The 20,488-nt window shown below is 48.7% G+C and overlaps 4 protein-coding genes across 4 annotated transcripts; 2 read left to right on the top strand and 2 right to left on the bottom strand.

Moving 5' to 3' along the window:
- Positions 1–968: 968 nt before the first annotated feature.
- On the top strand, positions 969–1,388 carry ONS95_000747 (uncharacterized protein; the record flags this gene model as incomplete). Its single annotated transcript, XM_058493918.1, has 1 exon — positions 969–1,388. One exon carries the CDS (start codon positions 969–971, stop codon positions 1,386–1,388), a length of 420 nt encoding a protein of 139 aa, XP_058364120.1.
- A 741-nt stretch (positions 1,389–2,129) lies between these two features.
- Positions 2,130–6,635, bottom strand: ONS95_000746 (uncharacterized protein). Its single transcript, XM_058493917.1, has one exon. It carries the CDS (start codon positions 4,432–4,434, stop codon positions 2,425–2,427), a length of 2,010 nt encoding a protein of 669 aa, XP_058364119.1. The 5' UTR covers positions 4,435–6,635; the 3' UTR covers positions 2,130–2,424.
- A 274-nt stretch (positions 6,636–6,909) lies between these two features.
- Positions 6,910–9,587, top strand: ONS95_000745 (uncharacterized protein). The gene is made up of 3 exons (XM_058493916.1): positions 6,910–7,370; positions 7,422–9,244; positions 9,295–9,587. Exons 1-2 carry the CDS (start codon positions 7,087–7,089, stop codon positions 8,776–8,778), a joined length of 1,641 nt encoding a protein of 546 aa, XP_058364118.1. The 5' UTR covers positions 6,910–7,086; the 3' UTR covers positions 8,779–9,244; positions 9,295–9,587.
- A 10,148-nt stretch (positions 9,588–19,735) lies between these two features.
- On the bottom strand, positions 19,736–20,335 carry ONS95_000744 (uncharacterized protein; the record flags this gene model as incomplete). Its single annotated transcript, XM_058493915.1, has 1 exon — positions 19,736–20,335. The coding sequence occupies one exon, from the start codon at positions 20,333–20,335 to the stop codon at positions 19,736–19,738; it is 600 nt and encodes a 199-aa protein (XP_058364117.1).
- Between the last annotated feature and the right edge of the window lie 153 nt (positions 20,336–20,488).

Below are 20,488 nucleotides of genomic sequence, written 5' to 3'. Positions count from 1 at the left end.
ACTAGATGATCTCAACCAAGATGCATTGAAAAAATTGAGTCTCACCAACCGGTGGGAACCAGAAACGATGTGGTGAATCCTTGAGTACAATTCATTCTTCTACACTTTATGAAGTCAGAAATCTCTTCGGGGAATCTTCGTTACTGGTGGGGAAATACAGACAAAGCGAAAAAACGAGACCTAACCTTCTCAACATGCGAAAGTTTACACTGAGATTAGCTCCATTTGTTTCCTCTATCACCGACATTTATAACAGTAATCTCTCAATTTCATCGCGGTTTGAACTCAATCGAGGGTGCTTATATCGCTATCGACCGAATGCTTCGCTGACTGCGGGGTAAATTACCCCGCACCAATCATTCTCGCTTAATGGCTTGCATTGTAAACAAAGTTGTAAGCCAAGTGTACATCTCTCCGTGGATTTTGGCAGTATACAGTCGACCTTCCTGTCGCAGTGAAAGGATCTCGAACGATCGAGGCAGCACGATTGACAAGTTTCAGGGAAAGAGAATGTGATGATGACCCTTTCCACAAATCTTGGCTGCCCAGTGTCGCCGCCGCGCCAATCTCAGCTGAAACCCCTGCACCCTAGTCACCAACAGCACCAACAATTCTCAGAACCACTCTCTTAAGCTTGATTCCGCCCACCAATATCTTATCTCTCCCGCAGCGAACATCTGAATCAAAATATTTCACACTTGGTGAATTTGATTAGCGATCGCTGCCACGCATTGCCGACAATCCCCCATATGGATCCCTGATTGCTGGCAGGCTTCTATTTTGGTAAGAGTACCGGTGGCCTGGTTATGTTCAAGAGTCGACTGTTGGTTCTCCCCTGTCCGGGCTGTACCCCGCCGCCTTGATACGCAACAATCTTAAAATCAGGTCCTCATCTGTACTCCCTCCTGCATTCGTCTTTTCCAATCGAGTTGAGCCTCTCATTCCATCTTCCTTTTCGGACGACACAAATGGCCAATTTCGACCGCAACAGCTGGCACAAAATCATTGTTGCAGGGAGCCTAGATGCCGACTTTTGTTTCGTAGGAGGCCTGCTCGGCGACCAGAATGAGACCGCTGGTTCGGTGTTCTCGTGGAACAGCGTTCCTCTACGCGATGATCAACAGTGGCAGATATTCCCCTACAATAATACCTTCTACGTTCTCCGAACGAGAGGGTCCACCGCTTTAGGCTACCTAGGCGTGTTTTTCAAAGACATGGAACAAACGCCTGGCAAGACTGCTCCCCGTACAAGAACCGCGTCCCTGTCGGATGATAGCATGTTCTGGACGATTGGACCCTGGGGGGATGGGACTTTCTGGCTGAGTAATGCTGCGAATGGGTCGGATTGGAGGATGACTGTGAAGCTGGGATTAGTTATGAGGCGGTGATGAGTTCGAATATTACGGCGCCGCAAGATGGGCAGAGGTGACTCCGGCAACAACCATAACCACAACTATATCCACACCAACAGCAACATCACCGCCGCAAAGAGACAAAGGAATTTCTACAGGCACATCTGCAGCGATTGGAGCTAGTGTTGGAGGGGTCGTAATAGCTGCAATCCTGGTATTTGCATTCATTTTCCTAAGGAGGAGGAGACGAATAGAGACCAACAAGCAGCCAGCAGAAATTCCGACTGCACAGCAGTCACAGTTGCAGCCAAAAGAGCTCCCCGCAGGTCAAATGAGCCCACATCACATATCAGCAGAGTTGCCTGTATATACGACCACATAGATTAGGATTTTCGGTTTTACTGCTTTGGAGGATGGATCGCCAACTGCGGAAGAGTATTGGAACATGCAAGAGGCAGGATGATTGTGTATAATGGGCCATATAGAGCATCATAGCGTCGACTCTAGAGGAATAACCGACAATTATTGGTCTTCTTGCATTATCTCAATCCACTGGGAAACATGACTGAATATTCAATAGCAATCCTAAGATCGACAGCAAAACTCTAGAAAATGGCTCAATAGCTTTTTGATCGCACCTTCAAGTAACTTTATAGACCAGCTGACTCATCTCACCAGTGCTGAGTCCAAAATGCTTGCTCCTTTCGACATCTCGAATTAACAAGCGTGTCGGTTAACCTAAGACTCCCTCTAATAATTTACTGTGTATCAAACGGGTGGAGCATTAAATTAGACAGTGTTATTATTCGTTTCCAAGAGTACATGTACAGAAAGAGAACGTGCAGCTAAGACCCAGCCCCGCTGCCCCCTGCTCCCGCGCTCAGCAGAGAACGGGTATACCAAAAAACAACAAGAATAGCAACGCCTTGTACACTCATTTCTCATTTCCATAGTCGTAACTCATAGAACCATCTCAATCCACCTCTTCCCATATATTTCCCATCACCGGAATCGTCATGTCCACTTCCGAGTCCCTCCCATGTCGCAAACTCTGAAGCTGGTTGGGGCTTGCTCAACCACCCCACCCCGTCCACCTCCTCTCCACACCAATCGCGCCACCACCCTTCTTCTGCACCCCCATACCGGGTCTAATACGTCCCTTATACGCCTTCATCTTCGCTTGTTCCAACTCCTTCCTCCTTCTTTGCATCTCTCGTTCGTCCCATGCCTCTAATCCACCACCTCTACCGGCATTATCACTTTCATCCTCCAATCCGACCTCCCTCTCACCAACAATCATAACAACGTCTTTCTTGAAATTACTACCACCAGCGTTGGATTTTCTATTAGAATCTGCAGTCTTGTACTGAGAAGTAAAATCTCCGCTGTCACGACCCCCAAGGTCCCGAAGACGATACCCATACTCCTGCTCAACATCCAAACTCAACCTCACATCTTTATCTAGATCCCTAACCGTAACGAGTGCACGCTGGACTTTCGTGATGGTCGAGGTGGCGAAGCTTGATATACGGCTGAACTGTGAAGCAGAAGGGGATTTGGAGCGTGAGGGGCTGAGTGCGGGTGTTGATGCTCGGGAGTAAGAGCTTGTGACGGATCTGGATCTTGATCTGGACCGAGATTGAGAATTGGAAGAGTGCGTTAGCGGGGACGGTGTTAGAGGATGCATGTCCTCGAATTTGGAAAGACCTGAAATGGCGCTATCTCTCTGCCGACCTTTGAAATCATCGTGAGCGATGTCGAAGACAGAGTAAGGTCGCGAGATGTAGATATCTGAGCGATGTGGCGATCTCTTGGCTTTGGTACTCCTTTGATTTTGTTGAAGCATCTCAGAAGAAGTCAGGAATGGATTGAGGATGATAGCATTGCCGTCTTGGAACCCGGATCTCGTAGGAGGGAGGTGTGCTGACATTGCTCTGGCTCTCCGGGGGGATGTCTGTGGGAGGAGCTCAATTCCTTCTAGCAAACTCCCTGAGTACAGGCTTGATGAGCGATTCGCTCGTAATGGCGCAAATACTTGCTCGGGCATCGTCAATGGCCTTGAACTTGCAGATGCGGCCCCTTTCCCTTCATATGCGAACGCTGAAGCTGATGTAGGAAATTGCACTGTGCGATCTCTCATCGGCTTTGCATGTAAGCTCTCTCCGTCCCTTCCATTACCCCGATCTCTATCAACATCAAGCAGTCCCTCTAGATTTGCCATCGTGTTCCTCCTCTCCACTTCCTTCTTCTTCCAAGGCTTGTACATTGGAGCGGTGGACATATAGCCCAGCGATCGACGATGTTGTTTTCGTTTCATGCGGCGGCAGAAATAGAGCGTGAAAAGGACGGCGAGAATAATCACACCACCGATTACGCCGCCTATTATGAGCCCTGCGCGAGAAGAGACTTCATTCTTGGTGCTTGATGTTGAAGGAGTGGAGGAGCCCAGGCCTTGACTGGAGCCACCTGAAGAGTCTTCGAAGATTTCAGGGAACGCAGAGGGCGGAGTTGGTAGTGGTGTTTGTTTCGGAGGTTGCGATATATGGAGAGAGGAAAATGGAACTGAGGCGCTGAGTGCGATGTTGGAAGCTTTAGGCGAGGTCGGAGACGAGGTTTGAGACGAGGTCGGAGCCAGGGAAAATACTTCTGGTGAAGTAGAAGTTGTAAATGTCACAGGTGTCGTCCTTAGACTTGTTGTAGACACGTATGAAAGGTGCAGGATGGTAACATCCGCCACTGTTGTCTGGGCTGCAGGTGAAGGAGTGACGTTTGCTGGACTTGAATTTGTCGAACTTTGAGACGGTGAAGATTCTGGGGTTGCTAAGGGCTGATTTGATGGCTGTCCAGTACTTTTTGATGGTTCTGCAGAGACACCAGTAGATGAAGTTGGAAGTGTCGATTCTATGGACGCAGGAATAAGTGATTGTGTTTTTGTTTGTGGTCCTTGATCGCTGCAAGCGAGAACTGGAGACGCTGCACCTTGCAGACCCTCGAGAATTCCCCTGATAGTATCTGCGACCTGGGTACCAGCTGTCCATCGACAGCTCATGTCCCGGTTACCATTACGGCGTATTCCTGCCATGTTGCCATATTATCACCTGACGAATCCTTAAATCGTGCTGAGTTGAGAACTAAGAAGGAGCGTGGCGAGCTGATCTCGGCTGATCAACAGAACTAACAGCACCGAGTCACAGATGGACGTGCCTGCGTCCTTCGACAGACGAGTAGTCATGAGTAACAACCCGTGAAGAGATGAACCCCAGAATGGGAAGTCTATGTAGATATGGACGGAGGCTTAGCAGGTTCTCGGACACACCCAAGGAAACACATGACGCAGAGATATGTGGGGGACAGTTGTGCATAAAGACGTCTGCATATAACGCTTGGTGTGGCATAAAATAGTGTCTGAGTGCAAAAAGCATATGTGGAAGCACGCGGATCTGCATTTGAATTCGCGGCCTTTATGTTTTGCGGTGCGTTGTGTAGGTTTGGGCGGACTAGTAAGCGACGAACGATATCTGTTTCATCTATTGCAAAAGAAAGCAAACCGCGAAACCCCACGAAGAAATACCAGACCCGGCCGAATAGAGCACAATGATGAGAGAGATAGTAATAGCAAATAATCAATTTCCTCTACAAGGAAAGGAAGAGGCTTTGGACGTTTGACCAAGCTCAGCGACATTGGCAAATCACCCTCGTACCGTTGGGACTGACGTGTTTCCCCGTTGGGAAAGACCAGGAACTCTATGTCCCTCAAGCATAATGGTAGATCGTTTTGTGAAAAGTATATCTCGTCGCTGTGCAGGATATTCAACCAGCTTTCCGAAAGGACTACGCCTAGCAAGTCCAGATTTCTTCATGTTCGGAACCTTGATGATGCCAACTGTGGAATCGATCTCTCAACAGCTCCAATAGGCCTGGATGTTTTCCGCTCGGTTATACTCCAGTGCAGGTCTCGGACCGTTCGCGTGTGAGGCTAGTGGCCCAGCTAATGCGCGTAAATAACCCGGTGCCGGTAAGCTAGACCCTGCAATTTACAGCGATAGAGTTTGCGTTGTCTGGAGTAGAAGCTTGAACAGCAGACTAGGTTTGTGATTTGGTAGGAATGTTTGGTTTGTGTCGGTGAGAGTAGAGTGATGGTCAGGCCCCGGTAGGCTAGGCCCTCCTCTGTGGACGCTTCGTCTGAACTCTAAATGTACACAATTCTGCCCACTCAAAAAAATACACTGAGCGTGCATTCGTGCGACATGGTTGATGCAAGATAAGAAGGTGCTTGTGAGTTCTTATGATTCATTGAACAGCAATCGGGACTGATTGTCTGCACTCAAGGCCTGACGGCGGAGAGGTTGAATGGTACTTCGAAAACCCAAATGATAGTCGATGGTTATGAGCGCCATGAGCATGGGAATTTCACATAGCAGTCTAGTCTCCCTTGGAATCTAAGTTGATTGGAGGCTCAGTGAACAGATGAATCACTCGGTTGCATTGAACCCATGAACTGATAGTAGATGTGTATAATCAGCCTCTGGCGAACTGCGACAAAGTTCATTGACTAGGAGAAACTCTTCTCAGGCAAGTTTTGGGAGCTGGTCTCCGGAAATCTAATATTGATGATGGTACTCGCTGCTCTTTCGACGCTCCAATCGAATCTATGTTAGGAGCATCTGCTCCTGTCGAATCTGTCCATCAATCCAGCAATGCATATTTCGCCCTTGGATATGATATAATAAGCTCGACAACTTATCGGCGAGAATTAGCAATGGCAGCTAATTTTTAGTTCTAGAATATGAGGTCAAACGCTGCGTCCTGAGTGTATTCTGGGTTGAGATGTTCAAACAGCCATGATAGATACTTGAACAATACATGGCATCGTACAGGTGAGTGAGCAACGGAGCTACCCGATTTTCGTCTCTCCAGTCTATGGTCTTTGAGTTTTTCATCCTCACCCGTTCGCGAAACCGTCCGCATAGCAAACTGGGCGTATCGCAAGTAGCCAAACACAGAATCAGCGACAACAAAGACGCTCGACTCGACAATAGCCATACTAACAACAAACTGTAAACGATAAGTGCAGAGTTAAAACCGGGTTCCAACTTGGAAGACTTCTTCCCTTGGTGTTGTCTTTCTGCGGTCTAGATGCATCAGAGTTTGCGACCTAGTCTCGCAGTGGCTAGGAGCACCAGAACATGCAGGCCATGTGACCAGCGAGAAAAGGTGTTACTGCAAAATCAACTTGATACTTAAGAAAAGGAATGCTGGTTTGGACACTAGATACTTTTCTGCTTATGCTCTTAATATTATTCAATTGCATGTCGTGGGTGGAAAGGAGAGAGCAGAGCCCTGGAGGATTCAAAGATATGGGGCATCGGGACGGAAAGAACAAAGATCCGATGTGGCTCCAAATTTTTGCACACTAAGCCTCTCTTGGGTTGCTCTGGTACCTGCGCCACCGCTAGACAGGGCCATCGCCTGGCAGAATGACGAAAGAGGAACAGGGGCACGCGAGGAAGAACAAATCCTGTCCCGTCCCGCAGCTGAAACCCAATACTCTGGAAAAGGCCGAGGCTCTCTGCGCCCTTATCTTTTCTTCTCCGTCATGACGGTCTCTTCGTCTTCCTTTTGTACCCTTTCACGAACATCCAAACCTCACCCTAGCAACAGCTGATTCTCTCCACATACTCACAATCATCACGAACCTCTGCTCTGGGCTGCTGATAGCCACAACACCGCCGCAATGACCTCCTATCTCTCGCGTTTGAGTCCTGTCCCCGGATTCCCCGAATATACCGGTCCCTACAAAGTAGGCACAATCGATGTCGAACTACCTATCTCGGAGCTAGAATCACCAAGTCCTGCGCCAGAAGATCACATCTCTACTGTCCAGTACAGAATATTTTACCCCTGTGAGCCGGAGTCAAAGGGCAAGAGCGTCAATTGGATCCCAAACCCTCAACAAGGCTATGTCTCTGCGTACACAAGATTCCTGGGGGCTGGATCCTCGCTGGCAGAGGTCATTTCGTGAGTCTCTTTCAGACATTATCATAGTTGAACATTTTCTAACCTCAGCAGATATTTCCCTCGTCTGCTCTATTACATTTCCATTCCTGTACGAAAGAATGCACCGCTCCTCCAGCCGAATACCACAGACAAACGATGGCCGGTCATGATTTTCTCCCATGGACTTGGAGGATCTAGAAATGCATACTCGCATCTCGCAGGCTCCATTGCAAGTCATGGCATGGTCGTAATTGCCCCAGAACACCGAGATGGATCAACACCCATATCCTACATCCGCGACGTGCCCTCCAATAACTCTGTTACCGAAAAGTCCGCCGCGAGGAAGGCAAAGCGTACGATAGACTATATTAAGATGTCCCATACACCCAGTCCAGAGGTAGAAGCAGGCAGGAATGCTCAATTGCGAGTACGATTATGGGAGTTGGGGATCATCCACGACAGTCTTTTGAAACTGGACCAAGGCACCGAGCTGTCGAACCTCAACAGTTCATCCTCACCCCTCGCACCATTCAAAGACACAATGGATGTACACACGCCTGGCAAAATAGCTTTTGCAGGTCATTCATTCGGCGCCGCAACGGTTGCACAATTCGTCAAATCAACCTTCTACTCCCCGCGCAACGCCGAAGCACCAAAAGACTACGAGCCCCTCTTCACGCCCACCTCCCGCTCACCACTCATATCCCAAATAACCCCCGAAACACCCCTCATTCTCCTTGACGTATGGTGTCTTCCCCTCCGCGCAGCCTCAACCCGCTGGCTATGGAACCTGCCATTCCCATGCTACACTCCCAACGGCCCAGGCGGCTCCGCCCTCCTCGCAGTCGAATCCCAAGCTTTCTTCAAATGGCGCGTCCACCTAAAAGCCACCAAACGCCTCCTCTCCCCAGACCCCAGCTCCGACGAGTACACCTACAGCAACCCCTCCCCACCAGGTGAGAACCAGACCTCCTGGCCCCAACCCAACTTCTTCTACGCCGACGCCTCCGCGCACCTCTCCCAATCCGACTTCGGCGTCCTCTTCCCCTGGGTAACCAAACGCATCTTTGGCTCCGAAGAGCCCGAACGCGTCATGAAGCTCAACGTCCGCGCTATCCTGCAAGTCCTCCGCAATCAAGGTATTGAGGTCTCGAGGACCTCCGCGGAGGATATGGAGTTGGAGGAGGAAAAGGGCGTGGAGACTGGACGGGACGAGAAGATTCTTGGACGGGATGGGCAGGTCAGGAGGTGGCACTGGATTAGTACGGATGTTAATGAGGTGGATAGGGAGGAGGCGGTGGTGGGTGAGGAGGGGAAGGTGAAGAATGGGCCGAAAGGGGAGGTGGAGAGGAGTGAGGTTACGGAGCCGAGCAAGGCGGTTTTGGGGAATGAGGTGCTGAGTGGAAGAGAAGGGAAGGAGAGGTTGTGATGGGGGTAGTGAAGAGGGTTGGGCTGGTGGGTTATGATTTATGATTTTTGTATGTATGAGCATTGTTTTGCGTTGCATTGGTTTGGGGTGAGGTCAGCATGGCGTAATTCTCATAGACGGGTACCAGACTCGTGGGCTTGAAGAGACTCTAGACTATTTGGCTAGACGATAGATATCGAGTTCAATCGGTTGATTAAACTACAGGGCCAGAGATTGCCAGCCCCTCTTATTAAGCGAGTATACAATATATATACAGGCCCGCAACTATCCCCCCACACCAAATAAGTATAAAAAGCACCCCCTCAACCACAGACTTCCTCCTCAACTGTTCCGAATTGCCTAAAGTGGAGTCATAGTCCCCGGCGCCTACCCCATCTGGTCGAATTAACCCAGCCTTCACATAACAATGGATTGTACATAAACTCCAGCGGAAAATTAGCTCATGGGGGATCATTGCACTGTTTTCGTACTCCAGATCTCCCATTCAAAATTTTGTAAAAGTTGACTGATTGATAGTGATCTATTGTCGTTGGGGAAGTTGCTGGCCATACGTCTGTCACTGTCACTGTCATAATTTTGCTTTAAGGAATCACTGTCAATCACACCTCTTGCCTAACTGGTGAGGGGAAGGAAATACCGAGGGGAGGGGGTTGATTACAGATATGTGTAAGGAATGTGTCTTGGATAGATAAATATGGAAAACAAACATGAGGACACGAGCGTCGCAACTGGGTGGGACAAGTGTAAACTCGGTGAGTATCTCTTTTCTCTCACCTACCATGTTTTCCCTCCTCGCAATGGATTAGGGGTTATATACTCATCCTCCTCCCCTGTATTCACTCCTTGAAGCGTGAGGAAGATTGAGGCGTGAATACATCACTACATCGAGCATTGACACTTAAAACATATTCCGGAGCTATGCGTTCTTTGAAAGTGTCTGAGGCACAGGGGAGTAGGGGTGAGGCAGAGATATATAAGCCGCCAGTCTGTCAATAAGACAAAAATCTGTATGCAAGGCAATGAAACAACTTTCGGACATATGGTGGAAGTGTCCCTTGTCGAAGGAGAAGGCACGGTCTCTTGAAGTAAGTTCTTTTGAGCTACTCCTAGAGCGATTCGTCTTCTTGGGATCTGTACTGTTGTAATGGGAAGTGACTCATTGAACCGACGGTATTGAATTTCAAAGCTTGGTGCTATGATGTTTTGTTGTCCGGGTGTATGTTGCTGTCATGTTCTAGGCGGGTTACTTCTTGCTTTTTGACAGTGAGAATGGTGTTGACAACAAGAATTACGGTCGTGAGAGTTGCCTTGACATTTCTTCAAGCCATAATCGGCTTTTTCGACACATTGGGAAGCTAAAACTTCAAGGATGTATTCAGAGCCAATGATCTGTCCTTGATCAAAGTGACGAAGAAGTGCGACATGTATCTGACATTCCTACTCAATATATTGCACCAACGATCCATGTGCAGTCTTGAAGTTCGAAAAATTCAAGGGATTGAGGGAGGGTTTTATAGTTATCAAGTCCCCCGTTCGTAGCTTGATGACTTGTGGAGTCAGCGAATCATGCCAAGAGGTTGCAGCTGAAGGCTTTAAGTGGTCATGGAGAGAGTGATAGAGTATGACGAAAAATAGATCAAGGAGTGAATTAAATGAATCCAGCGACTTTGCTGACTGCTGACACTTTTGGGGATGAGGTGGGTATGCAAGGCCACAGTTTGAGGTGAGGAACCTCCAAGCTCGAACAACCCAGTAATAGCTGAGATGAGAGATTTGGAGACGTGCCGTCTCAGGGTCGTGCGTTCGTATATCAATTCTATTATTGAGCGTGAAGAATAAGATAGAAATATATCTGCACTGATTGCCGTAATTTGAGCAGAAGATAAGAACTTAAGAGGCGTGTAGCCGATGTCTGAACCCCTTGTAGATATAACCAGTATGACCACATTCTGAAAACTGACAGCAGGCTGAATATTGACAATAGACACAGCCTTTCAACACCCCCACACCTCTGGACTCTCTGCGAAAACCGCCACTTTTCGTCTCATGGCACATGGACTTGATATCACCAAAGATTATTCTCGCTCAGATAGAGTTTCTAGGTTAAAGATAACCAGAAATACCTGAAGAGGGGTCGTATCGGACTAATTTTCATCTGACTGCTCTCTTGGCTAGGAGCGTGGACCGTATTGAAATTGGTATTTAAAGAGAATGTGGAAGAAGTTCTTGGGAGACAGAAGTAGTTACGTAATTGTTCAGCACTCTCTCTGAGACGAAAATATTGACTCGTAGTTAGTTGTGACTGCAGTGGAGTGGTTTTCTGCACTGAATTATTCACCTGGTAACTTTTTTAGAAACAGAGCAGAGCGTTTTTGGGAAAAAGGACTGGTTTGTAAGAGTTGGAAGCAGATATATAACGGTAGACTCTGATAGCAGGATCTTAGCGGTGATGAGGACAGAGGATACAAAGCAAAAGAGAGTAATGTGTGTGAATGTAAGGTTTTAACGGCGACTTGGGGCTTTGGAGATGAAGAGGAAGAGGAAGCGAAACCACGTAACAAAGCTTGTGCAAGATATAAAATCATCTGAATTATACTTAGCAACAGAAAGCCAAAGAGACTAAAAGAGATGATACTCAGTCACAAGATACCTCAGGTCGATGACAGCAGCTAACTTAATGACAACAATGGAACTCGACTTGGCGCCTCAGCAGCACAACTCTTTCATTACTCAGAATTTACCCTCCAAGTGAGAATACAGTCTACTCCTGTCAGACGTACTCCAATCTAAATAAACAATATATACCAATTGTTCTTCAATGCATGACCAGTTCAGACTCAATACATCGACACAGGAGTACTTACCGTGTTGATTAGCAAGTTTGCGTTGAAGAGTTTACCCGATAAAAATCCGAATATTTATATGTTATATGTTGTGAGTTTGAGACATGAACGGTGATTGTACAGTCTCCACTATGTCTGGCATTATATCTAGATTGATTGTCGTGGTTTCTGAGACCAGGCTGGGTACTGATTACTGATGACCTGTGTGTTTGGCGCAGAAAAGTGGGGATTGTTAAGCGAGAATAAACAGACCGGGAGCGATCAGCGAACATGTCACTTGTTACTTGTTACTTGTTGCTAGCTGAGAAGGATATATAACTCCACTTTTGGACCAAACAGAGCACTAGGTGTATCAATCAACATGTCGACACCATCCAAGGAAGGGAACGTGGCCACATCTCTTTGGAAGTTTTTGAGTCAGAAGGAAATTGTAGGGACGTACTAGCCAATTCTGAGCGCCGAAAAGCGGTGCAAGATATGTAAAGTTTCGCAATTCAGTACCGTACAATTTAATGGAAGGAATTAATGCTGCTGTCATTGTGATACAAGTTGTCAATTTGAGATATCTGTCTGACAGCCGGATATTCACCTCTTCCATATGCAATCGCTAATTCGTACTGGGAGGTTCTTTACCTTGCCGCTCCATCCCAATGTTCTTTAAGTGATAACCGGTTCTGAGTCATGAAAGTGGGGACTTTATGTCCTTCGATGAATCATCTTTTCTTGCCCTGAGTAATGGTGGCACTGTAGCTTTATTGGATCTCTCCAAATCAGGATTCTCAAGTCAAAATAATACGAGATTGTTGCCAGAAGCACTGTTGGATGCATGATAACATTGTCATGGAAGTATCCTGCATGATCCCAATGAGTTGAGATAGTTCTGGGCCAAACGTTCATTCATCGACCTGGGCATGAACTCTAGATACGCAGGCCTCTCAAAACAGGATTGAAGGGGCAGAGGCTTTATATACAGTTCTTACTGGAACTATTTTATTTCACTATTCAGAAATCCAGAGTCTCGTCGCAAGGTACAGCTCATAAAAACTTCATGTCAGCACAAGGCGGCAGGGTAATGCGGGACAACTTAACATAATTTCACCATACAAACGTAAGTAGATATGGGTGAAGTCTCAATATATACTAAGCTTATCATTAAGACTATTTGTTTTTATAAGAATACTTAGGAGACCGGAACCTTCTCAGCGTCTGTTGACATTATGTGGGGTACTCGCTTCACACTAGTGGGGGCGCGAATTAGTCATCCAATTGATAGCTAACGCCTCTAGCTCGTTGTATCAACCAAGACTTCATTCCTTTGACTTGCCCAAATGTAATGAGAAACTGTTACGATGCCGTCCTTCATCTGCGGCTTCGAATATGGGAGCTTGCCTTTGGCCTCCACCGGCCCTTTCCGGCGGTTTATTGTATCCAAGAATGTGGAGGAGAATTCAAATCGAACCGGCCCGTCTCGCCGCTCCTCCACAGCTGCCGCGAAGCACGAAAAGTCTACCTATCTCACCCCCCTCGCAGAAAACTCACGTTCGACTTCGGAACTTACATCGACTTTAGCAATGATCACGTCTACCTCATCGACTACAAGGACGACCCGGACAAATTCTCCCGATTCCTGAACACCCCTTCTGTAAGCAAGATCCAGAAGCTCGCAATGCAAAAAAGTCTGGCATGCGAAATACCAATAAAGGGCCACATAGACGAGCAGAAGCTGGCTCTGAAAAGGGCTCTAAAATCGTGGATGGAGCTGGCAATTGTGTTTCACGATCATAGACCCCTCTAGGGCGCCTGATATCTTGTCGATACGCACTTCCGGGACTTATCCGCGAGGGAGAAGAGACAACGTGCGGAGATTGCCCACGCACGACTCTACTCAAGGACATTGAATAGAATGATGCGGGAATCTGATAATTCGAAAACGGTATACCTGTTAATTACTATCGCAGATGATCAGCCGTGCGGGGAACTCTTCGAAAAGTTTCGAGCCGTACCTGGGATACAGTTGAATTGCAAGGATCGGTTGCCCTCCATATTGAGAGGGAATACTCGGAAGCGGCGCTGCGATGGGCAAAGCAGCTTGGCATTTCCAAAGTTCAAGTTCCCTTCGGTTGGACACAGTTGTTGCTGTCTTCGACTATCAAAGCATGGCTGGCACAGAAGAAACCAATTATGACTTTCATATTGCCTTCTCTTACCTCAGCGACAAGGGTGTCCTTCAAGATATGCGAAAGGGAACCAAGAGTCTTTCGGCCACAAAATGACAAAGCGCGATCGGCTAATAAAGCATAGACCGTCTAAGAGGTCCAATATGCCATGCTTAGTCTTTTCCCATTGTTCCCCCACAACAGCTCGAGATAACAGTTCGCGGAGAAAGAAACTATCCGTTCGCTAGACTCATGTTTATCCTAGCGTTCAGATGTTCCGTCAATAAATAAAGTGCAGTTCTGTGTGAACTTCTTAACTTGCTAAGTGTTGACGATAACTTCGACCAGGCAGTGGATCTGATCATCAGTGTGATTGCGACTTCACGTACGACCTTGATTCTATTTTCGATCTTAATGTCACGAACCAGGCTCAGTCTTGGTACAAGTCACGGGTTGGCACCATAATACTGATGGTACTACCAAGTGGATGGCACCAGTCGGTGTTTGGTACCAAAGGGTTGATGGTACCATTGAGAGAATGGCACCAACAAGAGAATGGTACGAATTAGCGAGTAGTACCATACTCCACGCTCGTTGTCATAATAATAGTTATGTTGATCACGGTGGACATGGGTCACGTGATGTGCTAGCTTGCTAGACGGGCTTGCGGGCTTGCGCGCCCTGCAAGACGTCTTGCACGGCTTGCACAGGAAGTCGGAAGTTCTATATAACGAGTAGGTAGTTTCCTAGATAGTAGAGCTTCGTGCTCAAATCAAATAGCAAGTTTACACCTAGTTTACCACTGCTTGTAACGTCTCAATTCCTATTGAGAATCGAGCGTCTTGTTACCTTACTTCATAGCTGATACCAACCGACGAGTCTGTACTCACGACACCGACCGAGTTAGAAACGTTACACTTTGAGCACCTCACTTGAAGTATCGTCAGCAAGACACAATGGCCCCTAAGGAAGGATCCGTCGTGGGAGAAAGCTCCCAGACCAGTAAGAAGGAAGACAAGGTTACTCCACCCCGAGTCAACCTACCGGATACCTTCCATGGTCAACGATCCAAGCTAGGACAGTTCGTACTCCAGTACCAGATGTACCTAGCCTTCAACGGAGACAAGTTCGAGGCCGAATCCCTCAAGGTCTTGTGGATCGCCTCGTTCCTCCGCGACACTGCAGCACACTGGATCGAACCAGCCCTCAGCGACTACCTTCTCAACCGACATGTGACCGGAGCTTGCTCCACCACCATGACCGAGAAGAGTCGCGTCATCTTCCGCACCGTCGCAGGATTTACCACGGCTATCAAGGGAGTCTTCGGAGACCCCAACGAGAAAGAACAGTCCGAGAAACACCTGCTTGGCATCCGCCAACGAGGATCCGTTCACGAATACACTGCCGAGTTCCACCGTCACTCCATGCGACTGGACTGGACGGATAGTGGTTTGAAAGCCCAGTACTACAAGGGCCTAAAGGACCATATCAAAGACGAACTCTCCAGGGCCGACAAACCCGACAGCCTGGAGGAAATGATCAAAACGGCTACAACCATCGACGAACGGATCCAGGAACGACAGAAGGAAAAAAGAGGGTATTTTGCCCCTACTCAATACAGGAAGCCTCAGTTCCCGGAACGACATGGGAAGAGAGGAGGAAACTTCCAACCCCACCCCAACAATAAACGGAGTCATCATGACCCGATGGAAATGGATGGGGCCGAGAGAGGAGGCAAGGGCCAGGCTGAGAAGCAGAAACGACGAGAGAAGGGCTTGTGCTACACCTGTGGCAAGGCCGGCCACCTCGCCAGGGACTGCTCTCAGAACAAGAACGGAGGGAAAGCCCCTCCTAAAGACAAACGACAATTCGCTTTGGCCGAACGAAAGACCGAGCGCCGCGAAGCGGCAGTGCTCGAACGAGTCAGCGAGGACGACGGTTGGGAGGAAGTCCTGACCGAATCCCTCGAAAACCAGCGAATCAGTGATATAGAATCCCTGGACACCCAACAAGAAAGCCAGGTGACTAATGATCACTGGGCAGACCGGCTGCCCATCATCAACGAAAATTGGGCCCTCCGCTCTCACAACGGAGAACGACGAGTCTGGATGCACGTGGGAGATAAGCCAGACCTAGCGGAAAAGCGAAGGACTCACGATGCCCCAGAGCGAGGCCTTAGTTGCGTCGTTGTCTACCGAGACGCCGAGATCATCGTATTCCAAGAGAACACCGAGTATACAGACCAACGATCTAAAAGATACACGGCTAGCCTTGTGGAAGAACCCGAGCCTCGGGAATATGGCCAGCTAGACGACTATCTGGAAGTCAAAGATACGTGGGTCGTGACCGCAACGACTAGCGGAAAACGGTATTGGAAGCGAAGACAGCAAGTATGGGAACCCCTCCGATTCCAGAGGACGAGAGAGGAACCCATACAGAGCCAGGTCAACCTTGAGGAGGATGTCCCGTACACCCTCATCAGTTACAACCAAGGCTTAAGGAAGTGGATGGACGAGACAACGGGAGAAATCGTCGAGGAACAAAGGGATTTACCCGTAAAACCGCAGGAGTACCCCGATCACCTCGATTACCCCGAACTCGCCGCCACCGGAGAGATGGACCAACTAGTGGTCCAAGTAGAGCTGAATGGGAATACAGCTAAGGCCCTGATCGACTCAGGAGCCATGGGAAGGTTCATTCACCCACGACTGGTGGAACAACTGAACATACCCATTATACGCAACCCACGCCCTTACAGACTCACCCTATTGGATGGGAAAAACGCAGGGGTTGACGGGTGGGTGCGAGACAAAACGGCGAGCATCGAAATGAAGATGCCTGATGGTCACACGGAGTACTTATCGTTCGACGTTGTCCCAGTTGGACGACACGATATCGTCCTCGGAACCATGTGGATGAACAGCCACAACCCCAGCATCGACTGGAAAGCAAGAACGCTTACTTTTGATAGATGCAACTGTCGCCGCAGTTGACTATCCGGCGAAAGGGAGGCTAGCGCCGCCTCCTTAAGGATGACGCCGATTGACTCTACACGAGAGAGTCCGATTCCCAGCCAGAAGGAATCTGAAGGTCATCCCAGACAGAAGGATGACGTACGGGAACAGCTGCCCGTACCCTATAGGAAGTACGCAAAGATGTTCGAGGATCCACAGGACATGAGGGCATTGCCTGAACATCAACCCTGGGACCACGAGATCAACTTCAAAGAAGGGTTCATACCCATTGCAGAGAAGCTTCGCTACCATAATTACGCCACCACGAGGACGCTTGAGGAATGGCGGGAACAAGGAGTGAAGAAAGGATGGATTCGGAAGTCCAAATCACCATGCGCGGTCAACATGTTAGTCGCCAAGAAAGCAGGGGATCCTAAGGGAAGACCTTGTGGCGACTATCGCATGATCAACAATGGGACGATAAGGGACGTGTATCCTTTGCCCAATGCTCAGTACCTGCGGGACAGGCTGGCCAGAGCAACGGTATACACCAAATTGGACCAACGTAACGCGTTTAATTTGATCCGAATCAAAAGAGGGCACGAATGGAAGACGGCTTTCATCCTACCCTCAGGCTTGTGGGAACACACGGTGATGCCATTCGGACTTACGAATGCACCGGCCACATGCCAAAGGCAGAATAACGAGATTCTGAAGGACTTCATCGGAAAATTCGCAATATGCTACCTGGACGATATCCTGGTCTACTCGAGAACCATCGAGGAACACCAAGGACACGTCCTACAAGTCATGGAAGCCCTACACAAGGTAGATTCTAGACTGAAACTATCAAAGTGTGAATTCTCGGTCAAGCAGGTCACCTTCCTGGGATATGTCATAAACCCAGGACGGATGAGCATTGACCCAGAAAAGGTCAGAGCGGTGAAAGAGTGGGAGTCACCCAAGAACGTCAAGGATGTGCAATCCCAACTGGGATTTGCCAATTTTTGTCGACAGTTCATCCGAAACTACTCCAAAATCGCCGAACCGCTCACCAACCTGACCAGGAAGGGTGTCTCTTTCACCTGGACTAGCCAGTGCGAGGAAGCCTTCCAACGAATCAAGAAGGAATTCACCAAGGAACCAATCCTTTACAGTTTCGACGAGGAAAGGGAAAGCATAATCGAAACCGACGCTTCGGATACCTGTACTGGTGCAGCCCACCTACAGCGAGACGAGGAAGGCCGACTACACCCAGTCGCCTACTATTCCGAAAAAATGTCCCCAGCCGAACAAAATTACAACATATACGAGAAGGAGCTCATGGCTATCGTCAAAGCATGCAAACATTGGAAGATCTATCTGCAAGGAGCCAAGTATCCAATCATCGTCCACACCGACCATATGAATCTTCGAACCTTCACAACCACTAAGGTCTTAGACAATCGACGGTTGGCCAGGTGGGCCGAGGAACTTGCCTCTTTTGATCTTGTAATCAAGTACGTGCAAGGAAAAGACAACGCCAGAGCCGACGCCCTGAGCAGGCTGCCAGGGTACGAAGGAGACAAGATCTACAATGAAACCGCCTTGCTCAAGGAATTGGACAATGGGGACTTAGTCCCCCACATCCGAGAAGCAGCGGCCTTAGAACTCAAGGGACCCTGGGCAGAAACACTGAAGAAAGCTCAGGAGCTCGAAAGGTCTCTCCTGAAGACCAACAACCACACCACGGTTGAGAAAGGATACGTGCGAGTAAATGGGAAGCTGTGGCTCCCGCCCAGCCTGACCAAGGAATATGTTCAGGAACAACATGGACTACCCGCACACGGACATCAAGGGGTACGAAGAACGTACCTAAGGATTTCGCGATGCTACTGGGGCGAGGGACTTCGCGCAGTAGTCAAGGAGGTAGTTGGAAATTGTGATGCCTGCATCAGGAACAAGCCAACCAGGCACGCACCTTATGGGCAGATGATCACAGTACCCATACCACCACAACCTTGGAAATCGATATCATGGGATTTTATTGGACCATTACCCATGTCCAAAGACCCGGCCACAGGAGTTAGCTATGATATGATACTGGTCATCATGGAGAGACTTACCAAATACATGAACCTAGTACCAGTCAAATCAACGCTCACGGCCGAGGACCTAGCGCAGGTATACCTTAAAGAAGTGGTCTCCAAGCGTGGAGTACCGGAAGAAATAGTGTCCGACCGGGACAAGCTGTTTACGTCCAAATTCTGGAAGGCATTGACGAGTTTCCTCGGAACCAAACGAAAACTCTCAACAGCATTTCACCCTCAGACAAATGGAGGAAATGAACGGATGAACCAAGTCGTTGAAGCATACTTGCGATGCTACATCAACTACCAACAAGATAACTGGGTAGGACTGCTGCCACTTGCAGAGTTCGCCTACAACAGCTCGACCACGGAAACAACCAACGTAACACCATTCTTCGCCAACTACGGTTACGAACCTGTCGCATACAGAGAACCCAACCTGACGGTTGAGGATAATGATGCGGCTCGCATCCAGGTCCAGAAGATTCAGGACCTACACAAGGAATTATCCCAGGAACTCCAGTTCGTAGCAGAAAGAAACGCACACTACTACAACAAAACGCGTAGCCAGGAGCCAACGCTACAGGAGGGGGATAGGGTTTATCTTTTACGGAAAAACATCAACACGCAGCGGCCAAGCGACAAATTGGACCACAAGAAATTAGGACCGTTCAAGATCAAGCAAGTCAAAGGACCTTTGAATTACGAACTCCAACTGCCGAACACGATGAAGAAGGTATTCCCAGTATTCCATATATCCTTATTGGAAAAAGCACCACCGGGCGCACCACCAGCCCCAAAAACAATCGCAGAACCCATCAATCCGCTTGAAGAATACGAAGTAGAGGAACTGCTGGATTGTCAGTACAAGTACGGTATCATCAAATACCTAGTGAAATGGAAGGATTACCCACAATCCGAGAACACTTGGGAACCTAGGTCAAACCTTCGCTGCCCGAAGCTGCTTGCCAGTTTCCATCAACGAAACCCAGGTCTGCCCAGAGCGGGTCCTCAGGGTCGAAGGGAAGGCCGACCGTCGGGTCGTAGGGGGGGTCGACGTCGCCGGAACTAGGACGTTCCGCGCCTGCCAACTCAGCACTTTTCTGTGCCTCCTCCGCCTTCCGCTTCTCCTCAGCTTCCTTTTCCAACGCTTCGAGAGCGTCGAGCTCTTCCATTGAGTTCAGCCCGGCAGCAATCATCTTCTGCCGCCTTTCGTAGAGGAAACGTTTCTGTTTCTTCAAACGAAGGATTTTCGCCATCGCCTCCTCTTCCTCGGCATCCAACTTCTCGATCTGGGAGTCAAGGGACTCCCAATCCAACGCTGTCGGCATGCGGTTCACGGTACGCACATCGCATGTCTTGTTTAGACGGGCACATCGACCACACCGAGTCAGTTTGGGATCGCGGGGCGACACACAGTCTTTGCAATTCGCATTTTCACATCTGGTACAGGGTGCCATGATTTTTCCACTCAATTCAATCTGTCGCCCAAGCGCAATATGATCGACTCTTTTGGTTGAGCGTTCGGGTGGCATGATGAAAGAAGAAGACGGCCGTGGGCAGTCGTCGATATTTCCTTAGGCATACTTAAGCGTGAGGACACGCTAGGCTGGAAGGGGGATAGTGTCACGAACCAGGCTCAGTCTTGGTACAAGTCACGGGTTGGCACCATAATACTGATGGTACTA

This window comes from Cadophora gregata, assembly GCF_030347475.1.
Source record: "Cadophora gregata isolate MNR1 chromosome Unknown scaffold_1, whole genome shotgun sequence".
In the NCBI taxonomy this organism is placed as follows: domain Eukaryota; kingdom Fungi; phylum Ascomycota; class Leotiomycetes; order Helotiales; family Ploettnerulaceae; genus Cadophora; species Cadophora gregata.
Note: the sequence above shows the minus strand (reverse complement) of the source record. Positions and strands in the feature narration are given on the sequence as shown.